The following is a 24,765-nucleotide window of genomic DNA, read 5'->3' on the forward strand; positions in this document are numbered from 1 at the left end:
CCGCGCGTTTGAATTTTCGCGCCATTTGCGCGCATTTTCCCCTGGCTCTGCTGTGCTGTATCTGTGGTGCCAAAACGTGGAATCTGTGGATTGTGTAAAAGGTTCACTGCAGAGGCTTCCGGAACGGCAAGAAATCTAATAATTCCAGAGTAATTGGGCATCTGATCATGGGGGAAGCAAAGAAATCCGCTCTCTTTGTCTGTTTAGGTAAGAAAGCCAGAGAAATAAATTGAAGACTTGCTAATTTTGGCGGGAAATTTAAAGGAAACATCTGCCGGTCTCCAATTGCTGAGGCAGTGTTCATGGATGAAGTCAAGAAAGCTGGTCAGGAGGATCAATGGACGATTGACAGTGCTGCAATTGGGGGTTGGCATGTTGGAAATAATCCTGACTACCGTGCTCGTGGGACAATGGAGAAGCACAATCTTCCCTACAGCAACAGAGCCAGGCAGGTCTGTCTGAGAATCTTACATGTCATTCCCAGAAGAATTCCTTCTTAATTGTTTTGTTTTAATTACAGATTAAGAAGGAAGACTTTAATAAATTCACCTACATCTTTGGGATGGATGAGGAGAACATCAGTGACCTTAAGGAGCGAGCTCCAGCCAATAGTTCAGCAAAAATTCTCCTCCTGGGGGATTTTGATCCGGAAGGCAAGAGAATCATCCGGGATCCTTACTATGTAGGTTTTAATTATTGATTTTACTAAATTCAATTTATTAATTATTTAAATAAATTCTTGTTTTAGGATTCAGGATCAGATGGCTTTGAGCAGTGCTATGTACAATGCGTGAGATCCTGCAAAGCTTTCCTGAGCAAAGCAACCGAGGGATCAGTTTAATTTGTCCGCCAAAAAGCACGTCAGCGAAATTTTCCCACTGCAATGTCCTCTAAAAATAGATCAAGACAGATTGTCAAGTTGGGCGTGAATAAAATGTGTGCGACCACTGAGAGAAAATTGCGAATTTTATTTGTCTGCATTGGTAATCATCCTTCTAAGAGAATTTCATCTTGAAAAAGTCCTTCACGCAGTTAAGATTGTCTATTTTTGTCCAGGAAACTCCTGTCGTAGTCCAATGGCTGAGGCTGTGATGAAGAATCTCCTACCAGGAGCATCCACGTGGGAAGTGGATAGTGCTGCAATAGCTTCGTGGAATGTGGGCCTCCCACCGGAAGAGCGTTGCTTAAGAATCCTCCAGGAACACGGACTTGACTCCAACCACATTGCCAGACAAGTAACAAAGGCAGATTTTTATAGATTTGATTTTATTTTCGGAATGGATCCCAGGAATGTGGAAGATCTGCAACGCATGGCCCCAGCAGATGCAACAGCCAAGATTGAGCTGCTGGGGAGGTACGACAGCGAGAGGGATAATGTAATTCTCGATCCATACTTCGAGACGGGCGATCATGGATTCAGGAGGTGCTTCGAGCAGATCAGCAGGAGTTGTGTGGGCTTCCTGCGGATTCACGGGGCAACGAGGCGATGTCATGCAGCTGCAGCGGCCGATTGATCCTGCGAAACATCCTCAATGAAGGCTTTCCATTGCTCGTGGAACATATCCGACACCTTCATCCACTCTCGCTCCGTCAGGACACTTTGCCTGTTGACAAAGAAGAAGTCCTTTTGTAACATTTATCTAGTCCTTTTTGATCTCATTTAATCAACTTAAAAAAATTAAATCTTCAAAAGAAATCTTTTTAAATTAAAATTAGAAAATGATCAAGAGTAAAAAAATTCAAATGAATGATCTCTTAAATTAAAAGAAGAAAAGAAATTCTTTAAAAAAATCTCACTCAAGCGACGTCCAGGCGAATTTCTTGAGCGTCTCCAAGCCCGCGTCGGCCGGAGCAATGGCCATGAAGGCGTAGTAGAAGTCATAGTTGACCCCCTTTGCATTCCAAAAGCCAGGATCGTCGCTGGAAATGGTCACGGCGAGTCCTTGGGAGAGGTAGTAGCTCGCCGGATGGTTCCGCAGGTCGTAGACGAGGTGCAGGACTTGATTGGAAATGGGATTAACTTCAATTCCAATCCGCTTCTTCTTCACCACGTCCAGCAGGTAGGGGTGCTTGATCAGGGCGTACCCATGGCCAATTCTCGTTGTGTTCAGTAGAATGGCATCAATGAGATTCTCATCCACGCCTGTGCCGTACCAGTCTGATGGGAAGAACAAATATTGAGAAATAAAGGATTTAATAAAATTATTTAAATCATTTTTGTTAAGGTGTGAGAGTGTGCTGAAAGCTCATCAGAAAGCTCAGAAATATGATGTATTGATCTTCAAACTTTTTACATAGTTAGATTTTTACATAAATCTCATAGAATTCTCAAGATTTTTAATTAAAAATAAACCAAAAAGATTTCTTGAAAATTAGAAAAATTCTTAAGAGCCTAAAAATTGTTCTTACTCGTCTCTCCTGCATGGAAGAAGAATTTTGTGCCTTTCTGCATTCCTTTTAGGGCACTGATGGATTCTAAATTAGTATTGTGAATTTTCTCTTGAGCTGCTATATCGAATCCAACAATAAAATTGGGGAAACGTTCCTTCAGGATCATGAAGACTTTTATATCCCTTTCAGAGCCTTCAGCTAAGCGATTTCTATTGCCCGTAAAAATTGCTTTTGCCCCAAAGAAATTCGGATGATCCTTCTTGAAGTCCTCAATGACCTCAATGAGGATCTGCGCGTGCTCAATTGCACTGTAGATCTTCCCTGATTCATCGTAGAGATCCCCAAAGCTTGTCCTGAATTCTGCGTACATCACATTGTCGGCATCAAGCTCTTCAAGCATCTGGTAGACATAATCCTTGAAGACAGGGACGTACCTAATGAGCTCAGATGTTGCAGTAAACATATTCTCAAACCTCGTCCACACTACATCAATATCCGGGTAGTCTGTTTCCGGATTTGGAGTGTAGAGATTAAACTTTGACTCCAGCCACTCATCAAAGGCTGTCACATTGTCTGCAGAATCCCTCAAATTCGACAAATAGGCCCATTCTTGAGGAGGATCGGGGCGTTGAAATGTAAATTTTTTGATATTTTTGGAATTTGTATAAATTATTGCTCCTTCGCGGTAAGTTACATTCTTGAGGAGCCACTCTGAGGACACCATAGCACTGAGATGTGCATGAAGAATCGCTCCTTTGGGCATTTTTTGAATTAATTTGAAGACTTTGCTCTTCTCAATCTTCTCCTTGACGCGGAAGAAGTGATGAGAAGGCAGGAAATTTGATGAATTGTGCATTCCTGCAACAATTTCTTCCATCTTGAAAGCTCTAACGATCTCATCAGCGCGAATTTCGTCTTCCTCTAAAAAGAAGGAGCCCATACGGATGCGATCCTCAAAGTCTTTAACGGCATTCCGTGTAAATTCGTGCTCTAAAGTAAAAAGAATTTACTTACAAAAAAAAAAGCTTTGATTGATAAACTTTGTATTAAAACATTATTAAATAATTTACAAACATTTATGCTACACACAAAAAGGTTCAAAAAGTTAATGAACGAACTATTTCACGCACAAAAAAAGCTCCAACACATTTAAATTCAATAAAAGACTCTTCACGATTTTTTCACAATGAACTTTTAAATTTTCACCACAATGAATAAAATTGAAAATTCTCTTACGTAGAATTGATGAATTTTTCCCATCAGGCAGACTTTTTGGTTCCACGAGAAAAGCACAGAAAGTAGCAGAGAAGAAAATGAAAAAAGCTCCCTTCAACATTCCTGTGAGTACACGGAAAGAAAAATTTGTTAAAATGTTGTTAAATGTTGTTACTGCTGCTGCTTTGATTCCATGTAAATTTCAACAAAATGTAGTTGAAATGAGGTTCTCACTAAAAAGTTGTTATAATTTGGTCAAATGTAGATATCGTTTGTTGTTAAAAATTGCATAAGGAGAAAATTCTTTGAATTATATTTGGGAAGGAAAAGCTCACACGATGGATGGCTCACAACTGAATGAATTATTTGGAGAATGAAGAGATATTCCAGAGTCCCGAAATATTTTGCTTTATTTGATGTTCCACTCTGCTGCTCGTGATAATTTTTCTGGGAAGTGTTGCAAAAAGCATAATGTTAAGTGTTTTGTTGTGTGATAAAAAGCTTCGCGCATTTCATTTTCAACAAAATTCAAAATTTTAAGCGATTTTTCATTCATTTCTGCTCTTGTCTCTTCACTGATAAAATCTTATCTATTTTGGTGCATAATAATCTACATTCTTTCTACTTATTTTGTGGAAAATTATTAAGGAAAGTGAAAGGATTCGCTCAAGGTTTGTTTTATTTTTTTTTTAAGTCCGTTGGTATGAAAAACAAAGCATAAAATATGTTTACAAAAATCGTTTTATTTTCTTGAGAAAAAGTTAATTCAAATCTCCAAATTTGCATGTTTTTAGGCAGTTTTAATTGTCATATATAGCGTGTTCTTCAAATAACTTTTATAGGCAACAAAATTTTATTACTTCTGATTGTTGATTCAATCAATTTGTATTGGTTTACAAATTAAATTATAGTAAACAGGGGAAACATGATGGCATCGCCTTTACCAAATAAATAATTATCTAAATAAAGTTTAATAAAAAAAATATATTAAGAAAAAAATGAAAAGCTTTCAAAAAATTCAGATCTTGTACAAAAACGATTTATTCCCCAAAAAGCTATTTAAAGAAAACTTTACAGTCTTCCCACATTAAATCAATAAAACATAAAAAGTAGTTCATGTATTGAAATGAGCATCAATATTAGAACTAATAAAATACGAGAGCCTTGTGCTAGTGATATAAATTTGTTGAAAAGTTAAAGTACATATTGAAGAGAAAAAGTGAAAAATAACACGTTTAATGATGCTTCTTTTTGCGACATACACGACTAAAAGCAGGGTTAAATGAAAAATTGGGACATTAAATAAATTCCAAAGGTGTGCAGCAACTCTCAATTTCTCAAATAATTCATTCAATCGAGAATCGCGATCGCGAGAACATTTCTTTCCCCAAAAAGATCACTAAAAGAATTTTCTTTCTGGCTCCGGAATGTTCAAGGGAGCTTTTCTTATTTTCTTCTCATCCCTTCTCGGTGCTTTAATTGTGCAAACTCAAACTCCGCCAGATAATGGAACTTTATTGCGTAAGCTAATCAGATTGTAACTTTTTGATTGATTTAAAAAGATTCAGGTGAATGTGAAAAGTTTTATTGGATAAATTAAATTGAAACTTAAGAGCTTTTTGTGATTATACATAGTCATCTTTTTACATGATTTTCTGATTAGATTTAGGAGTTACAATTTAAAATCGAATTGTTCTCATTTTTTTTTAAATTCAATATCTAGAGCAGGTTCTGAAGAAAATTCTTAAATTTTTCTTAACAGAGTATGATTACAATCGTAATAAAATCATTGACTACGAGGACAAACTTCGTTTAGGGAATTTTTACTATGACGATGGCAACACGCGCGCAGATAAGCTTATGAAAGTTCTCAAGAAGGAAGAAATTGATGCAGGATTAAGGAATTCATCGAATTTCCCAGCTTCTCATCACTTCTTCCGCGTCAAGGAGAAGATTGAGCAAAGCAAAGTTTTCAAAATAATTCAGAAAGTGCCAAAAGGAGCCACTCTTCATACACATCTCAATGCTATGGTGTCCTCAGAGTGGTACCTTAAGAATGTAACTTACCGCGAAGGAGCTCTCATTTACAATGATCCTGATGGAATCACAATGTTGTCTTTTAAACCTCCGGATCCACCAACAAAGTGGAATTATTTGTCTGATTTAAGAAAATCCTCAAGGAATATGAGAGCTTTCGATAAATGGTTGGAATCAAAGTTCAATCTCTACGTTCCTAATCCGGAGATAGCTTATCCAGACATTGATGTAGTTTGGGATGCGTTTAGCAATATGTTTGGTGCAACTTATGAGATGACCTACTACCTTCCTGTCTACAAGGATTACGTCTACCAGATGCTTAAAGAGCTTGCTGATGATAAAGTGATGTACGTAGAAATTAGGACAGGTTTCGATGAGATTTACGATGAAACTGGAAGAACTTACAATCCCATTGAACACGCTGAAATCCTCATTGACATCATTGAGGACTTCAAGAAGGATCATCCGAATTTCTTTGGAGCAAAGGCGATCTTTCAAGGAAATCGTGATCGACTAACAAGGGGAGATCCCAGAGATATTGATGTTTACATGGAGCTGAAGGAGCGTTTCCCAGAATTTATTGTTGGCTTTGATGTAGCAGCGCAGGAGAAGTACGACAATACGGATTATGGGTTCATCAAAGCTCTGCTGAGTCTACCAAAGGACACCAAATTCTTCCTTCATGCTGGGGAAACAAGTGAGTTCCTTCTTAAAAATTTTATTAATTTAAAGTAGAAAAAAAGTCAGGAAATATTCTTCAAGAGCTGACCAAGGCAGAGATCAAGGTCTCGATTATGTTTGAAAACATCCAGAATTAGGTCATTATTTATAAGCAAGAAACGAATGGTTTTTCTATGTGATTTTACTTTACACTAATGAAAAACATGAAATAAGCTTCTATAAAATTTCAGAACCTTTAAACAAGTCCATGTACTTCAAAACTTTAAGATTTTTTTGCTTTAAAAATTTATGGAATTATTGTTCTAACAACGTTTACAAACTTGAAGATCATTACATATTTCTGAGCTTTCAAATAATCTTTCGCAACAATCTCATCGATTAACAAAAATTATTTTAAAAATTTAATCAATTCCTTTTACCCGAATATTTGTTATCCGTGCAGGAGAAACAGTGATCTAACGACGTAAAAAACTTGAAGATCAAAATATATAGGGGAGGGCGGGGCTAATAAAGTCACTTAAGGGTGTGAAAAAAGCCTAAAATATCATATTTTCTAGCTAGCTAGGAAAATAAAATCCTTAATAAAATTCAAAGAGTTTTTTTTTTGTTGAAAAGCGTATTAAAAGCTCGTCATAAAGCTCATAAAGCTTAAGGATAGGGGAGAGCGGGGTTAAAAAAGTCACCTAAGGGTTTAGAAAAAGCTCAAAATATCATATTTTCCAAACAGATAAAGTGGAATGCATAGCTCATTTATTTAGGAAATTTACTGCCCTATAACTCTTTCTCAGATCATTTTGCTCTATCTAGATATTTTCCGCTGATTTAAAATTATTTTCTTCTTCCCATCAGACTGGTACGGCACAGGCGTGGATGAGAATCTCATTGATGCCATTCTACTGAACACAACGAGAATTGGCCATGGGTACGCCCTGATCAAGCACCCCTACCTGCTGGACGTGGTGAAGAAGAAGCGGATTGGAATTGAAGTTAATCCCATTTCCAATCAAGTCCTGCACCTCGTCTACGACCTGCGGAACCATCCGGCGAGCTACTACCTCTCCCAAGGACTCGCCGTGACCATTTCCAGCGACGATCCTGGCTTTTGGAATGCAAAGGGGGTCAACTATGACTTCTACTACGCCTTCATGGCCATTGCTCCGGCCGACGCGGGCTTGGAGACGCTCAAGAAATTCGCCTGGACGTCGCTTGAGTGAGATTTTTTTTAAAGAATTTCTTTTCTTCTTTTAATTTAAGAGATCATTCATTTGAAATTTTTTACTCTTGATCATTTTCTAATTTTAATTTAAAAAGATTTCTTTTGAAGATTTAATTTTTTTTAAGTTGATTAAATGAGATCAAAGAGGACTAGATAAATGTTACAAAAGGACTTCTTCTTTGTCAACAGGCAAAGTGTCCTGACGGAGCGAGAGTGGATGAAGGTGTCGGACATGTTTCACGAGCAGTGGACGGCCTTCATTGAGGATGTGTCGCAGGATCAATCAGCCGCTGCAGCTGCATGAAAAAAAATAAAGTTTTGCGCTAAAATTAAATCGTTTTGTGAGTGATTAAGTCCATCGTTGAGAGCAGCATAACCACCAGCGTGCTCTCGTTGCGTAACTCTTTCACTTAACGACCTCCAAAGCCAAAGAGAGCTTCACTTTCACCACCATTCGGTGCCGTCTTGGCTTCCGCGCGGACGTGGGGTCCGATGAACTGCCACCCAGCAAGGCCAACAGAGAATGCCCATCGTGTGCGCCAAAGTTAACCAAATATTGGACAAGAAGAAAGTTGTGAAAGAAGAAATTTTATCTATCTTCACACAGATTCCACCTAGACCGGTTTTTTCTTTCCTTTCTTATCACCTCCATGTATCTATTAAAAAAACACACGTCTTATATTTTCAAGTTCATTTTATTTCTTTTTTTTCTTATTTACTCTGTTTAAGTATTTTTTTTTACATTTCTTTTTTTTCTGTAATTTCGAGAAGGATTTGTTTGTGTTTGTGGAATTGAATTAAATAAATCTTCTTCTAATATGTAGTAAGTTAACGAAGGGACAATAAATAGGCAACATTTGGAAAGAAATCTTCGCTGAAAAAAAAAGTTTCTTTCTGAAAGATTTTTTTCTTATTTAAAATTTACTCAAGAACAATTTATACATAAAAAGTTATTCAAATGGAAGACTTTCTAGTCCATCTTAGAATGGTATCTGATGTTTTGTAAGTAACTCTGTTGTTTTGTATTTAACCACTCAATTTTGTGCTTGAAATTCCACAGAAAAAAATTATTTAATTTCTTCTTTTTTTAATATTATTTTGGTAACAGGCATTTCTTTCTTTCATACGTATGGCAACTGTTTTTTAACAATTTAATCCAACAGCAGTGTTATATTTTCTCTTCTTTTTTATGTTTCTTCTTTGCAAAAAAAAAATATAATAACTATCTTTAAAAAAAAAGTGAAAACAATCTTAAAAATCTAAACTTTTAGAAATTTTCTCTCTTCTTTCATTTTCTAAATTAATTCACAAAAAAAAGAATTTATTCACTTTGTAAGTTTTTCTATATCTTCTCTTTCTAAAACACATATTCTAATTTCTTCCCACCCACATTCTTATGTAGAATCAAAATTATTTTATTTTATTCATAACACTTTATCCCATTTCCCCTCCCATGTTCTTAACATATCCCCGACTCTTTTTTCTATCGCTTTAAAGTTTGTTTTCTTAAAAAAAATTGCACTCCTATAATGAAAATTTAATTATTTCTTTTTTTACAATTTAATTTTCTTTTCCTACGTCAAAAAATATATAATTTCTTATTAATCTACATAAATTTAATTAATTATGATTTTTAATCTTTCTGCAATGATTTTGTTCAAATTTTTTCAACTCAAAGTTTCCCCAAAATTTTACATCTTTGGATTTTTATTCAAATTCAGGAAACTCTCTCCCGTTGCACTACTCACCCTTGATGGTGTTCCTGAGTTAATAGCAATATAAGACCTGAGGAAAGAGAGAAGGGGAATTAATTTAAAAAAAATACTAATTATGAGATTTTTTATGAAAAATTTAAATTTTAAATCACCCAGTAAACTATTAATTGAGCCAATAAATACTCAATCATGATTGACTCAATTATTGGGTTGTCCAATATTTATCCGGATTTCTAACCTAAGATATTCACATAAATTCAGTACAATTTTGATTTTCTGTCTCATTCATCCCCATTGAATGTAATGGTAAAAATGTTAGGTTAGAAATCCGGATAAATATTGGACAAACCAATATATTGATATATGATTGCACAATAATTGATAAAACAGATCATGACTCAATTTGATTGATCAATTATTCACTGTTGATTGATCAATTTCAGGTCAATTCTAATTGCTTCATAGCTGACTCCATATGGGGACCTACATTGATTCAATATTGTCACTATCAATATTGATTCAATTTTATATCAATTACTTTTTGACCATAGATTGATTTATTATTGATAAATTATCGTTCTTCATTTTTTTCGTCAATTACTTTAGTCAATATATGCTCAATCATTGATCAATCAAACAATTTAAGCACAATCATCGATTAATCACACAATTTTAAGACAATTTTGGTCAATCACATAATTTAAGGATACAAAATCGGAAGGATTCCCCCTTCCTTAGGGTCTCTTAGGCAAACTGTTAGAATCTAAACATTTTTAATGTTGTAATTTTTGGGGTTTTTTCTTAAACTCAGTTTTCCGATGTTGGTTACATTTGAAACCTAATTATTGAAGTGTAAGAAAATCACTTTTCGTCATCTTATGTGCGACGCCATCTTGAGATTTTTCTCAAAACACAAAGGTAGGTTTTTCTAAAGATCTACTGGATGGATTTTGATGGGGTAAAAAGCAAATGAAAGAAGAAATATCAATGCAGATTTTGATGTAGCAGAATTTTGAATTTTCAATTCTGGGGCTGAGAAAAGTGGAAAAATGTGACTTTTTTTCAGATATTTTTGACGTAAACAATGAGAACAAATAGTGTACTAAATTGAAGTATTTTCAATCAAGCAGATTGATTAACAATTGAGCAATAATAGTCAATGAATATGATTGATCAACTATTGATCAATTATTGTCCAGCAGTCTGATTGATCAGTTGAGAACGTACATTGACTCAATATTGAGCTCAATTATTGATCAATTTTTGGCCAAATTCATTTACTGGGTTTGTTCTCTTTGCGTAATTTTCCACAACATCATTATTGAACTCAAGAATTTTCAATTCAGATACAAAATGATTGAAAAAATAAATAAACAAATAAAAAATAGGCAGGTAAAGCACTCACCTATTGTGACGCATGTGACTCTTGACTAGATCACTATTGACGAGGGCCGACATGAGACTAATCTCCCCGGCCATCACGGTGGCACAGACAATACGGGCCAGTCGTTTGGCATTCTCCGCCGGATGGGTGGCGTGCGCCCCTCGCACACCCAACATTTCCAAGCACGCCGATTGGGCCGGCAGCACCGTACCCCCGCCGATTGTCCCCACTTCCAGTGACGGCATCGTACACGTCACATAGAGATCCTCTCCCGTCTCCCCGCACACCTCCATGCTGGTGCTGCAATTGCTGCTGGTCACATTCTGCGCTGGGTCCTGTCCCGTGGCAATGAAAATGGCTGTCACCATGTTGGCTGCATGGGCATTATTGCCCCCAATACTGCCCGCCATTGCACTCCCCACGAGATTCTTCAGCTTATTGCACTGCACCAGTGTCTTGGCATTCGTCTTGAGGATCGTCCTCAGCTTATCCGCCGGGATTATTGACTCACACACAACATGCTTCCCACGACCCTTAATCCAATTCACCGCTGCTGGCTTCTTGTCCGAACAAAAGTTCCCACTGAGGCTGATTATTTGCATTTCGGGGAAATGCTCCTGGATGCACTTTAGTGCCATTTCAGCTCCCTTGCTCACCATATTCATCCCCATGGCATCACCCGTGTGCGAACGGAACCGAATGTACAGCGTTGGCCCATCCATGCCAATGAGAATCTCCTGCAGACGCGCATAGCGACTCGTTGAGTCAAAGGCACACTTAATTCGCTCATAATTCTCCTCAGTCTCAATCCAGCGCTTTGCCAGGGATGCCTGGAGGACACTGGGGAAGCGCACGCATGGGGCACGGGTCATCCCGATGTCCTGCACAACACTCGTCACCCCGTGCGACATTAGAGCTTTGCATCCGCGATTCGTACTTGCCACGAGGGCTCCTTCCGTCGTTGCCATGGGCACATAGTAGCGCACCCCATCGAGCAGAAGAGGCCCTGCATAGCCCACTGGAATCTGGACGTACCCCAACACATTCTCACAGCATGCATTCATCACCTTTATTTGGGATTAGAAGAAGAAGAGAGGAGAAGATTTTCTCTTTAAATTTTCTTCTATTGCTTTACCTTTCAATTTAAACTTTTTCTTAAAATTTATTTGAAAGGAAAATGATTTTTTTCATCAGGTTAGAGGGCACATCTTATGACCTTTAATAGTTTTTTTTTTAAAGATTTGATATACGACGTAGAATAGACGGAAAAGATAAAATACAACCAAATAAAATCTTCCCGACCAGTGTTTTAAGCAGAAAATGATTTTTTTCAAGGTTTCTTTAAGGCCTGATGAAGGCTTCGAATGTGTCCGAAAACCTAGGAAATAAGACTATCAATTTTAGATTTGATGGAGGATTTTTTAAAAGGATTTTTCAACAAGAAAATCCTGTAAAATATTTCAAAACTTATTTGTATAAGAAATAAATTTATTTCAGAAAATATTTTTAGTTTTTTTTTTTTAATTCTAAAGCTTTCCGTTCATTTAGAGACCTTCTAATTTCATAACTTCTATAGCGACTTTTTAGCTGTGATTTAATTTTTAATTCTTTTAGTTTTAAATCATTTCAGGGAATGAAATTTAATTAAAATTAATCAATGTCCGATAATTTTTTTAATGAAAACTTTGAAAAAAAAACTATCTTATTAACCTTAGAGGAACGTGGCCCAATTCAGACCTCTTAAGGCTTTTTTAATCCGCTATTACTTGAAGCTGATAAAACTTTAAATGTAGAAAGTTATGGGAGTAAAAAGAGCATTAAATGGCACCAAATTTAAGAATTATTGCTTTATATTTTATACCATTTTTTTCTCACTCTTTACGGACCTTTGGAAGTCCCAATTGGGCTACGTTCCCCCAATCAAACAAATTAAATCTTTAAGATCTAATATGCTGTAAAATAAATTCGCTAAAGTATTCCTTGGCTTCCTGAATTAATTTAATAACAAATTATAAAGCAAAAAAAAAAAGATTTTTAGTCATAAAAATTCTAAAAATATACTCAATTTGTCTGTCATTAATTTTTCTTTTAAATTAAAATAAAACTACGTGACAAATTATTTTTAGATTCATAAAAATGTCTTTTGCTGGAGCAATAAAATCCATAAAGACAATTAAACTAAAACAATTTGTTTACAATTTTAAATGTTTGTAAACTTTAATTTTTATATTTTTAGCCAGAATAAATAAAAGTTTTTTTTCTCGTCTAATAAATTATGCAAAAGACAGTGGCAAATTAAAATTAATAGCTGTGCTAATAAGAAATTTATAACGTGAAAAATATTGCAAAAAAGTATGCCCAATTAGCAAGGAAAATTATTCTATTTCTTATTCAAATCTTTGCTTTAAATTTTTTTTTTATTGTTAATGATCTTTTGAACTCTTTTGCGCAGCAGTTGAATGAACTTTTTTTTCCTCCAATTCGGGCGATTTTATTTAATAAAAATAATTGAAAATTGAATGAAATATCCTTACCTTGGAGTAATCATAGCCTCTGTAGGGGAGATTCTGGAACACATCGTAGGGAAAACGAGCCTCAGTTGCTAGAATTTGTCGTCTAATCTTCACACCACGTTCTGGATCATTGAGAACACTTTCAATATTGTACAGTGGTATGTGCCCACCGCCTGCCTTTACAATCATCCTGATCTCCTCATCACTGAGACTAGCACCACGATCATTTGAATTGAGAATCTCAATGCATTCCGGGAGTGAACGTGGGGCATGATTTGTCTGTTCCTCCCGGACAAGCGGTGCCTGCTCCAAATGCTCCAACTCCCACACAATATCATCCGTCTGAGTCATCTCATCCACATACGTCGTATCATCGAGCGTGAAGAGGGGCTTGTTCTTCTTCTTCCCCTTATCACCTTCTGCCGTGGATGTGACTCTAATCTCAACGCCCCCATTCCCATTGCATTGTGCCCCATCACCATCATCGTGGGTACTTTCGCTCAATTTCAACTGATCCGCAAGATCAGCACGATCCTCAAACAAGATGTATTTGAAGAGAAGAGCAATTATCACCACCATGAAGATTATTTGGTCGGCACTCATTGTAATCCATCTGTCACAATTCCATTATTAAATTGAAGCAAAAAGAAGTGGAGAAAAGGCGGAGAAAGTGTTTAGGAAATTCATTTTTTTTACCAAAAATAATTAAAAAAAAAAAACTCACTTCATGATGTATCCTGTAAAATCTGTTGGTTCTGTGCGATTCAGTGAAACACTCTGTGGGGCATTTGATAGGGTGACGGTGTCTGATTCATTTTCCCTATCCGAAAATGTGAATCGACTGAAAGGAAAAGGAAGGAAATGTCCTTAAGATTTATTTTTTGAATCTTTTTTACAGCTTTTCTTGAAGTTCTTTCGATTTTATTTTTTCAAGAAATTTTTATTAAGATTGAAGATTCTTTTTTTTATGCTTGAACCGGTGTCTAAAGCAGAAAATTATTTTTTTTTTTCAAATTTTCTTCAAGGCCTGATGAAAGCTTCGAATGTTTCCGGAAACCTCAGAAATAAGAGGATCAATTTTGGATTTTTTGGAAGATTTTTCAAAAGAATTTTTCAAAAAGAAAATCCTTTAAGAATTATTAAAACTTAATTGGAAAAGAAATTAATTTATTTCCGAAAATAATTTTTATAAAACAATAAAGAGCAAGATGTTTTTAATTTTTTTTATTGCCGGAATGCAGAGGTTCAAGGTTTTAAGTTTGTACAGAAAAGGTTAAGTCTTAAAGCGTAACGCAACGTCTCTGAGTAAAAGTAAATTATAATTAGACCTTTAAGTTTAAAATTTCTCAAAAAGAAAGCATTAAAAATGAATTTAAAAAACATTCTAAATAAATATAACTTGTTGCTTTCAAAAACTAACTTATTATATTTTTTTATTTTTCAGACGTTGTTAACAGACGTTGTTAAAATAAATTTTAAAGGGTTTAAAAAAACCATCTTTGAATCATTTTTATTTTATATCAAAACTTTTAAAAGAATTTTAATTTCTTTCTAGAATTTTTCTCTTTATTGATTTTTTATAAGAGTTAAGTCTAAAGAGAGCTCTAACAAAAGTCTAAGAATAAATTCAAATTAGACCTTTAAGTATGTATAAAATCTCTGAAAAATAAGGTCTTAAAAATGAATAATAACATTCCTTATAAATATAAAAATATGCTTTCAAAGAATAACTTTTTATATTTTTAATTTCCAGATGTTTTTCAGAGACGTACTAAATTAAATATTTACTCAAATTATTTTTTAAATGAGAATAAAAAAGGTTATTAGGACCTTTTAGAAGAGTCATTTGACGAATTATTTTTATTAAAACTTTTAAAAGAATTTTAGAGGGGTCGTTTCTGTCAATTTTTTATTTATTTTTCTTTTAACCTGGGAGCTCTTATAAGATTTAGACAGTTGATGCTTTAATTATTGCTCAATTATTATGCTGTTCGTGAATTCTTTTAGAAATTTCTCTGAAGATTTCTGGAAGAATATTTTTTATTTGTTTAGTACGAAGAGATGCTGTTAAAAACTTAAAATAAAAGAAAGGATTTTATACAGAATCGATCACTTTTCATTCCTTATTCTTTTAATGAATTTCCTTTTTTATTTGAAAAGTAGTTTATTTTCTAATTTTGACATTTTCTAAGTACCTCAAATATGCCACAATAAAATCCATTTTGAACACAACACTTGTAAAATTAAATCTATTCTAAGAGTCTGATTAGAAACTCACTCTTTAATAAATCAATTTAATAACAAAATAAAAAATTGAATTTTCACTAAAGATTTCTCAAGTTATAATAAATCATAAATTTTTATTGTACTTTAGTCACTTTCCTACGAAGATTTAATCAATAAAACAATAAACTCAGACTAAGAATCAACTCGCATACGCACTAAAAACTTCTCTGAGAAGTATAGGTAAATTCCGAAAAAGACTTCTTTACATGACGAAGAGAGAATGTGAACTGCCAAATAAATTCTTTTTAGTTTTCATCTCCATTATATTCTTCGTATATGATATACCTTCAAAGTGAGCAAAACACGTGCCTTTTTTGCAGCCTAATATTATTACTTATTATTTAACGTAATGCTCATCTCACTCAAAACACGAGTGTCTATTTTTGATAATTATTCACACAACGACGAAATTGTTTTGGAAGCACTTTTGTTCAATTCAGAATGAGATTTTTATCTTACACAAGCCTCTAAAATAGAATAATATATTTTAGGATCTTTCAAAAAAGAACTCACCTTTTCTTAATCTCACAAGTTTAAGTCAAAAACTTTATAATTTTTTATGTCGCAGGTGTTGGGAGGTTTAATTGCGCGCGCAGATTAATTTATATTAAGTCAAAAGAAAAGAAGAAGAAGAAAAAAAAGAGACTCACCTGTGAGCATGAACAATAATAAGTCCCGTTGACATGATAATTTTAACTCTCTGCACGACGGGATTTGGCTTTTGATCCTCATCATACAGGGCACGTGTTAGAAGTGAATCCTTCCCCTTGACCTTCACGGAACGTGCCACATCAACGCCATTGCGCGACAGCTCCAAAATGAGCGACAGGCATGCTGGGTAGAAGGTCATGAAGAGGATGTAATTCACCACAACGGACATCACGGCAAACCCGCAGAGAAGTTCAAGGCGATGGACCCCCGACAGGGTTCCCACGCGAATCACAAGAGCCTCCACGAGGGTATCCAGAGAAATTGACGGGCCCAGAATTTCCATTCCACGTGCAATGTTTTTCGTTACTTCACCTTGATTTGAACCACTGAGTGCTAATTGTGCCAGAATTCCCACCTTTGACAGGTCAACGAGTAGCAGGAAGAAGAACATTGCATCCCTGTTGGGGAAAATGCAACGAATATTGAAGATTGTGCAAACTTATTCTGTCTTATTTTTTATTCTTTTCTCATTTCTCCATTTCTGTTTAAAATTGTGACCAGAATTTCGCATGAATGAATGATTTTTTGCAATATGCTGGAAGCTTTGAATGTTTATCGAGATAAAAGACTTTATTCTGAAGGTTCTGAAGACAAGAAGTGATCGGTATTTTATTGCTTATGTTCTTTAGATTTAATTTGACGAGCTTTGAAGAAAACAATGGCAGGTTCTTTGCAAAAAAACAACCTATATAAATATGGAAAAGCTGAGCTTTTAAGCTTTTATGATTTTTGATAAATTTTTTGATAAATAAAATGTTTTCTTTTTGTCAAAAAAGAGATTTATAAATGATTTTTTATCCTTTAGCTAATTTATTAATTTTCAATAGAAGAAAATACTAAAATATTATTACAGAATTGAGATTAAAGAAAGCTTTCTATCGCAGCTTGTATCAGCACTTGTAGTAAAGACTAATTAATTATTAGTGCTACGATTTTTTTAAAAGAAATTCTAATGACGATCCCTCAAAGAAATTCAATAATTTTAGATAATTTATAGTAGTTTTTGATCTCTTAATTAGAATTTTAGCAGTTTCTTTCTTTCATTAATTTTATTTCTCAAAATTTCTCTCAATATTTTCTCAATTTTCTAATCTTGAAAAAGCCCTTCAGACTCTTTTTCTTTAGCCCATGTGCCACCCACTTTGGTATGATATTAAATGTCTGCAACGCTGCAAATATTGTCTGCATGTGCAATGTGCATGCATGCATAACTTTTAATCCACTTAATTCCATACATATAACGCCAAATTAAGTAATTTGCAGCGAGAGAAAAAAAATGTATTACGTGAGCCATTTACCTTGTATGTATGTTTTTCTTTTCTTTTGCTTTTTTTTCTTGTAAGTTGCATTAGGAAATTATTTAATTTGCAATTTGAACTAATTCTCCCATCACAAATTTGTTCCCTTCCTCCCCCACCAATGAATCATGTCATGTTTAATGTTACGGCCGTTTGTAAAGTGAGTCAAGATCTTCGTCCAAACTTAAAAAAAAACTTCTCAAATGTTCGAAAAATTATGTATTTGGTTTTTCGGATTTGTTTAGACTTTTTCAAGTGAGAGAGAAATTTGTCTGTAAACATTTGGGGAATTTTTTCTGCACACTCAATCATCACATTTCTCCGTAAAAGGGGGTGGTGGGTTGGGTAGGTGTACTTAAAGTTTGGCAAAATAAGACAGTTTAACACACTCATGGACTTTATCCACGAAATATACGCACTCTGTTGATGACATCAAGCAGATGTACTTATTTTCCTCTTAAAAAAATAATTTCTTAATAAAATATATAATGTACTCACTTGAGATCAGCGACGGAACTTCCCAGGAAGTAAAAAACCGTCGACATAAAAATAAGACTAGAGAAGAGTGTGAAGAGTACAGCAATTCCTGGAAAGAGAAGAGAAAGAAGCAATAATAGCAATAATAGCATTACAAATTGTTTAAATAAATTCTCAGGGATATTTTCATACACAAAATTCACAAATAAAGGCATCGTGACGCAATATAACTACATATATTCTTTAACCAGGCATCACCAAGATAGTTTCAAATATAGTTTATTTTTCCTACATATTTCTTTTACAGCCTTAAAATAAACATACACGGAAATGGCGTTTATTTGTGCGAAAAGTAAATTTTTAAACAAATTCATATACTTATTTTAGCATAAGGTCAAGGTATTATTTTTCGCGCTAACAATGCTCCGGAGACAATTTTTTTCTTCATTACTCTGTTGTTAACACAACAATTGGGGAAACGAAGAAGAATAAAAAAAACCGGAAAAATTACCCCTGAATGATTTCAATGGCATTTTGTGATCTTTCACGTACATTTATAATGAGAGACGATTTTCCAATATTTACCCAAAAATCCCCAAAAAAACAAGATTTAAGATGATGATAAAATATTTGACTGGTAATCAAGGGGAGAATAGCTGGAAAATTTTGAGTTACATGAACTTTCAAAGCACAGATGGATTTTTTATCATTTTCCATGGAATTTATGACGTTAGTTCTAATTAATGATTCTAATTGTTTTTCAAATAAATAATATTTTTTTTTCTACATTACAATATGTAATTTTCAAGTTCTCTTAAATTTCTAACGTTAGATCTTTTTAAATAATCTAGAACTTTAACTAAAAACAGCTAAAAAGAACTTTAAATAGATGCATTTTTCATTAGAATTATGTAATGTCAATTTCTAACGTTAGATATTTTTTTTTTAATTTTCAATCTCCCTTGAATAGCTAATGTAAGATTTTCTAAAGAATTTATTACTTTTAATGTAAAAGTAATTTATATTCCATTTCCTTTTATTTTAGAATTTCAAACTTTGGTTATAACATTAATTTTTTTACAGAAAAAATTGATTATTAAAAAGTCTTAAATGATTTATTCTAATTGTGTGTCTACTTCCTAATTTTTTTTTTTACTGAGCTTTTAACGTTCTGAGCTTTTAAGCTTTATCAATTTATTTTTTAAATGAATTTTCAAATTGCTTCAAATTTTTAGCCATTGCTGATTCAAATAAAGTTCTTTATCATTTGTTTTAATTGATTTTCAATTAAAAAAAAAAAGAAAATTCTTTACAATTTCTGACAGCTCATGAATTCCGCCCCCACCCCCACCCTCAAAAATTTCTTGTTCTAACGTACAATTTAACAGAATTGCGAATGTTCAATGGACTATTCTAAATTCTAATTTTTTCCTAATCAAAACTCAAAGAAATAAATGAAAAGTTTTTTTTCTTTTTCTTTTTTTTTTCAACAAAATCTTCTAATTCTTCTAATATCAACTTAACTAATTGCTTGCCCCCTTTACTTTGAACTGTGTAATATTTACTTTTACTTCCATGCAAATGATCAAGAATTAAACAAGGACCTTTTTTTCAAGTATTGTCACTCTTCATTCAAAATTTGTTTTCTTTGTCGTCGTTTACATGACAAATGGACGTGGGGGGAAAAACCCTACAAATCACCTCTTATTTTTCATTTTAATTGAGAAAATATTCCCATATTTGCGTATGACTTTCGTACATAAACATCTTTAACTGTAAGATCTTTTGAAAAAAAAATCAAAGAAGCAAAAAAAAAGCTCTTGCAACTCTTCAGTATTCATGAAGGAAGAGCTACGCAGAATGTCTGTTTAATGTGAATATTTTCAGAGAGCATTTTCAAGTTGCGTGATTGGACTTTTCAATCAACCTCTTCTTCATTACAAATTTCTTTGTAAGCGCCTCAACACAATATTCTGTGAGACAATCTTATTAATTTTAAACTAATAAATCTATGCGAGATTTATTATTAATTCAACCATTATTTATTGCAAAAAGATTCTATACATAATTCTATTCAATTGATAAAGTCAATTAACGGTTATTTATGTAGAATAGGTCATTGTGAAGCAAAGAAGCTTCACAAAAAAAATATCAACCACCCACTGATAAACTAATCATACAGTTACATGCAACTGCAATTAACCACCTTAGTATATCAATTTATAATTAAGTATAATATCTTAAGATCGTCAAGCACTCAAAGCTTCAACTCTGAAAGGTGATTCATATGTTCGTTTTTTTTTGCCCACAGTCATGTTTAGAAGAAGAAGACAAAAAAAACTACACAGACACTGTCCTACTTTCCCAAAGAAACAACATCTAATTAATTTTGGAGTTCAAGGAGACAATCATTGTGGCAATTTTTTGCAGAATGCACTGCAATGCACGACAGTGCTTGTTGCAAATTATCGTTCACATTTCCATCGATATATGAGGCAATTTTTTGTATGTGCAAAATATACAAGAAATGCTTTTAGGATCATTTTTTCTCCATTCAAAAAGTAAATGCTTCATGTATGTTAGATGATGTTACAGTGCAAATTTTTTGTACAAATACATATAATGAAATAAATATATATAAAAAAAACTATTTACAGAACGTTGTAACAAGAAATTTGCACGATTGAATTGGAGTCAAGGGCGTCAACAAGCCAACAACACTAGTAGCCCCAAACACTATCCATTCTTTCTCCATACCATTTTATGGACCTCTAATTTTTTGCGTCATCCCACAATTGTGAAGAGGAGACGCACACGATAAAAATGTCTTAAGAGACAAACCAACTCTTGCATTGCGAGATATCGGCAATGAAAAATCATCAAAATTGCTTTTATGAGGGCTTTTGGTAAAGTAAAAACCAAAAAAATCCCAACGAAAAAGATAAAAAGTCCTAACCTTGATGCTCATCGGTACAATAAGAGCTTTGTTTGAGTACAAATTGCCATCTATATTTTGAGAAAAAATTAAATAATCCAAAGATTTGTAAAGCTATTTCTTTTTCAGAGAAAACTCTAGCCGGTAAGTGTGACGTCAATGAATTTCAGGCAGACCAAAACAACTTTTTTTCTCCTAACCATTGGTAGAATATTTCGCCAGGTGTGTAATTTAATAATGCTTATGCTACAGGATCTTCTGTGAATATTGCGTAAATTAATTTAGGGCGATCATAAATTGTCTTTTTACAACGAGACATAAAAAGAATATAATACGCAGAATTTATTCTTAAATATATTTCACATAAAAAAATTTTTACATTTTGTTCCGGAAGCAAACCATAAATAGAATTATTTTACAAATAAAAAAATTTTATATGGATTCGGTTCAAATATTATTTGAAAGTCAAATTTAATATTAAAATGAAAATATTTATGCCATGAGGAGAAATTTAAATGATTTGTATTGCCTGAAGACGATTTATTTTTGCTTTATAAAAAAATCAATTTTTTATAACGATTTAAAAACATTCGATTAGGCAATTCTCCCCTAGACTAAATACCCTTTTTTTCTTTCATCTTTACAAAATTTTCTCTAACCTTTAGTTCTAATTTTGAGCAATAAAATCCATAGCACTCAAGGTGTTAAAAACCCTATAAAAAACTATTATGCTTAATCTGATTTTTCTTAACCTTTAGAAGCTAAACTGTTTGATGACAATCATTAAATGAGAGTCTTCAGTATTCTAATATTATTACATATTTTAATTTCTCTCTTTATCTGCACTTTTAGAAGGTTTTCTTGACTTTTTTTGGTTTTAAATTTATTAGTTTGTTTTAAAAACAAAATTAGAGAAAAAGATCCTTCAAGTCTTTTATTGTGTTTTCTATTTTTAAGTTTTTAAATTAAACTATAATTCTAAAGCACAAGGAAGGACACAATTATCTCTGATGATTAAAAAATATCCAAAACGATGTTAAACAGAAACCCCTCACAAACCCAAACTGATCGCAAAAATCTTTAATATGACGCAAAAACTTAATAAAAAAAAAAAGAATAATTAATGAGGTTAATTAATTCTACAATTCAGTGAACTGAGAGGCATTTTGCAATGGCGACATTTAACTGTAAAAAAGTGAAAGATTAATTTGTGATTTCTTATGAAAGTTTTATATGTTGTTCAGCAATTCCCGCAAGCAGAAAGAAATGAAGAAAATCAAAATGAAAAAGGTAGTCACAAATTAGCTAATACAAGGATTGCAAAAGACATACATATATGTACCATAACATTTATCCTAAGGCTCTATACTGTAATTTCTTCTGTGTTATGCTTGGTATGTTGGTTTTTTTTATTTTTCGCAGAGAAAATGCAAAGTTTTTCTTTTTTTTTTTTTTCTTAAAGTACAGAATTCTACGCCAATGTGCAAGAGAATTGGTCAAAGAGGTATTTATGTATATGAAATCGGTTCAAAACGATTAAATCATTGTCATTGAACCATGACACGAATATTTTGCTTACAAGATTGTGGCCACTTGACTCGTTGACTCTGCATGGCTAGTTTTCTGCATGGTGCACACTTGAAAAAGACATTCACATGATCTAGAGAGATTTTTTTCTACAACATACAACATTGCTCCTACGGCCATTGGTGTGAGGGAGATCGAAAAGTTGATGGAATGAATAGAAGAATGGGCAACCTCAAACGGCCATAAGTTTACCCATTTGTATATATTTCATTTATAGGCTTATTTTAAACATTATATAGAGGTGCACAAAACCCATTGCGCGTGATCGCGTAAGATGAGATGAGAATTGAAATATTTATCCTCTTTTATTGCAAATTCAGAAAACCTCTTGGTATGCGCCAAATGTGATATATACGTAATTTAATTTTGTATACATAAACACATTTTTATGTGGAAGGAAAAATTATGTGGCTTTTATAGGACTTGCAACATCATCATCATCCAATAGCTTTTTGGAATGCTTTTGCGTAGATACTCGCTCTGTTCTCTGTCATGATCACTTTTGAGTGATTAATTATATTTATATGTAAGTACACATATCGTGATGCTTACCTACATACATAATTTTTCCTTGCTATGTGGGTAAATAAAAAAAAAACTCCACGAAGAGAATGCAAATCTCTGAACAAGATATGAAAGTTTTCAAGAAAAAAAAATTCCATCCATAATTACCTGATTCTAGAGTGAAAGATAAGGTTCATTCGCTCATTGAGGTGTTTAAATTAGATTAAATTGTCAACTGATTCACTCATTCACACCTCATTGGTTTATTTACATCTGTGAGTGTTGATAGAAGTGGTTGAAGTAGTAAAATGCAGAATTATGTCAATAATAAAATGTTTTGTGATGAAATATTATTTTTATTAAATTTTTGTTCATTAAATAAATATTTTTAGTGCAGAAAGTTTGTAGAATTTAAGAATTTCCCATCATTTTTTTTTACAATGTTGCTTCTTGTAAAATAATTCAGAATTTATGACACGAAACAATACAACATGTAATTACCTTTAGATAAGTAAAACAAACAACTTAATTTATTGTAGATTCTAATCAGAATAAATGCCTATAAACATCAAATATTTAATCAAATTTTCTCTTTAGAATTTTGTCAATCAGAATTATTTTAAGGCTCATATTTGAGGGAAGATAAGACAATAAATTATTTGAATTGAATTTTTTATATTCTTTAAAAAGAAACTTTTTCGAGCCTTCAAAGAATCATTGAATTTTTTAAATTCAATTAATAAAACATATTTCTAATTATTCATTAAAAATAATTGAATTTAATTGCTGAAAAAAATATTGAAAGAGCCTAAGAAATTCCTTAAACATAAAATAAATCTTAAAATATGTCTTTAAGTATCAAAAGCACCTCTTTGCCTACATAAACATCGTGGGAATTTTACGCCATAGTGTTGCAATTTTTATCAACAGAAAATTTATTCACATAAATAGGAAACTATTTTACTTTTTCTTCACCCAACAAACTCCGGCGCAACTACACGTGTATTGTGTGAAAGAAAAAAATAACAAAAAATATGCAATTTAATACGATGTGCACAATATAACTTTCTAATATATCTTCCATATGCTTTTTGAATTGCAAGACGAATGAGACGACATTAGCCGGCTGAACAGTGGGGACGCCTGGTCACCCGGCGCCTCCACTATTGCCCCGAAGCAATATATGTATATGAGGTGTAGGTACCTTTTTTAACGCCACTTGTAACTGAATTGTGTGTGCACAGACAACTTGTGAGAAATTCCGAAAAAATTCAATCATTGAAATTTTGAGTTTTTGGTCAAAACTTTATATTTCTTTTAACGTAAGTCAATCTCCTGGATGAGAAATGTTGTTGAACTCGCTCACACAATTTTCTTTTAAACTACAACATGGTTATTCAATGGGAGAGTTCACACAAGTTCAGCAATAGGAAGTGCATAGCACACACTTTTTCACACCAAATTGCAATTTATTTCTTATTCTGAAACAATAAATTTTTCTTCATGGTACTCATAAATCATTTATTGTTTATGATTTCAAGATTTTATTTACTTTTACAAATCACAATTTTGCATTTAAGGAATTATTAATATTTTATTATTTGAATCTGAAGGGCAGAAATGCATATCGAATTGGTTTGAAAGTCAATTTATTTGAGAGAAGAGAATTTGCTTTATTCTTTAAGGTTTTCTACGAATTTTTCATGAAAGTTTCATGATCTGTTTAAAATTCTAAGCATTGTTAATTTTAAAAAAAAATCTTGAAAATATATAATTTTGTTTCCTGACTAGAGGACTCTGCATAATCTCTTCTAT

General features: G+C 33.1%; 5 protein-coding genes across 5 annotated transcripts in view; 3 read left to right on the forward strand and 2 right to left on the reverse strand.

The window, feature by feature from the left end:
- Nucleotides 1–76: 76 nt before the first annotated feature.
- LOC129788064 (low molecular weight phosphotyrosine protein phosphatase 1-like) lies at nt 77–958 on the forward strand. Its single transcript, XM_055824057.1, has 4 exons — nt 77–207; nt 265–452; nt 521–682; nt 749–958. Exons 1-4 carry the CDS (start codon nt 168–170, stop codon nt 839–841), a joined length of 483 nt encoding a protein of 160 aa, XP_055680032.1. The 5' UTR covers nt 77–167; the 3' UTR covers nt 842–958.
- Nucleotides 884–1,635, forward strand: LOC129788063 (low molecular weight phosphotyrosine protein phosphatase 1-like). The gene is made up of 2 exons (XM_055824056.1): nt 884–983; nt 1,057–1,635. Exons 1-2 carry the CDS (start codon nt 884–886, stop codon nt 1,512–1,514), a joined length of 558 nt encoding a protein of 185 aa, XP_055680031.1. The 3' UTR covers nt 1,515–1,635.
- Nucleotides 1,250–3,757, reverse strand: LOC129788062 (adenosine deaminase 2-like). The gene is made up of 4 exons (XM_055824054.1): nt 3,628–3,757; nt 2,410–3,381; nt 1,798–2,158; nt 1,250–1,604 (listed from the first exon to the last, which is right to left on the reverse strand). The coding sequence occupies exons 1-4, from the start codon at nt 3,725–3,727 to the stop codon at nt 1,490–1,492; spliced, it is 1,548 nt and encodes a 515-aa protein (XP_055680029.1). The 5' UTR covers nt 3,728–3,757; the 3' UTR covers nt 1,250–1,489.
- A 1,197-nt stretch (nt 3,758–4,954) lies between these two features.
- On the forward strand, nt 4,955–7,869 carry LOC129788066 (adenosine deaminase 2-like). The gene is made up of 4 exons (XM_055824059.1): nt 4,955–5,127; nt 5,369–6,340; nt 7,174–7,534; nt 7,730–7,869. Exons 1-4 carry the CDS (start codon nt 5,034–5,036, stop codon nt 7,842–7,844), a joined length of 1,542 nt encoding a protein of 513 aa, XP_055680034.1. The 5' UTR covers nt 4,955–5,033; the 3' UTR covers nt 7,845–7,869.
- A 347-nt stretch (nt 7,870–8,216) lies between these two features.
- Nucleotides 8,217–24,765, reverse strand: part of LOC129788065 (3-hydroxy-3-methylglutaryl-coenzyme A reductase) — a 29,242-nt gene continuing 12,693 nt past the window's right edge. The window contains exons 3-8 of the mRNA XM_055824058.1: nt 17,946–18,033; nt 16,089–16,547; nt 13,877–13,993; nt 13,174–13,765; nt 10,661–11,706; nt 8,217–9,325 (exon numbers count right to left, since the gene is read on the reverse strand). Coding sequence (XP_055680033.1) covers nt 9,232–9,325; nt 10,661–11,706; nt 13,174–13,765; nt 13,877–13,993; nt 16,089–16,547; nt 17,946–18,033 — 2,396 coding nt within the window. The 3' untranslated portion in view covers nt 8,217–9,231. The remainder of the gene's footprint in view (nt 9,326–10,660; nt 11,707–13,173; nt 13,766–13,876; nt 13,994–16,088; nt 16,548–17,945; nt 18,034–24,765) is intronic.

Source organism: Lutzomyia longipalpis, chromosome 1, assembly GCF_024334085.1.
Source record: "Lutzomyia longipalpis isolate SR_M1_2022 chromosome 1, ASM2433408v1".
NCBI classification, from domain to species: Eukaryota; Metazoa; Arthropoda; class Insecta; order Diptera; family Psychodidae; genus Lutzomyia; species Lutzomyia longipalpis.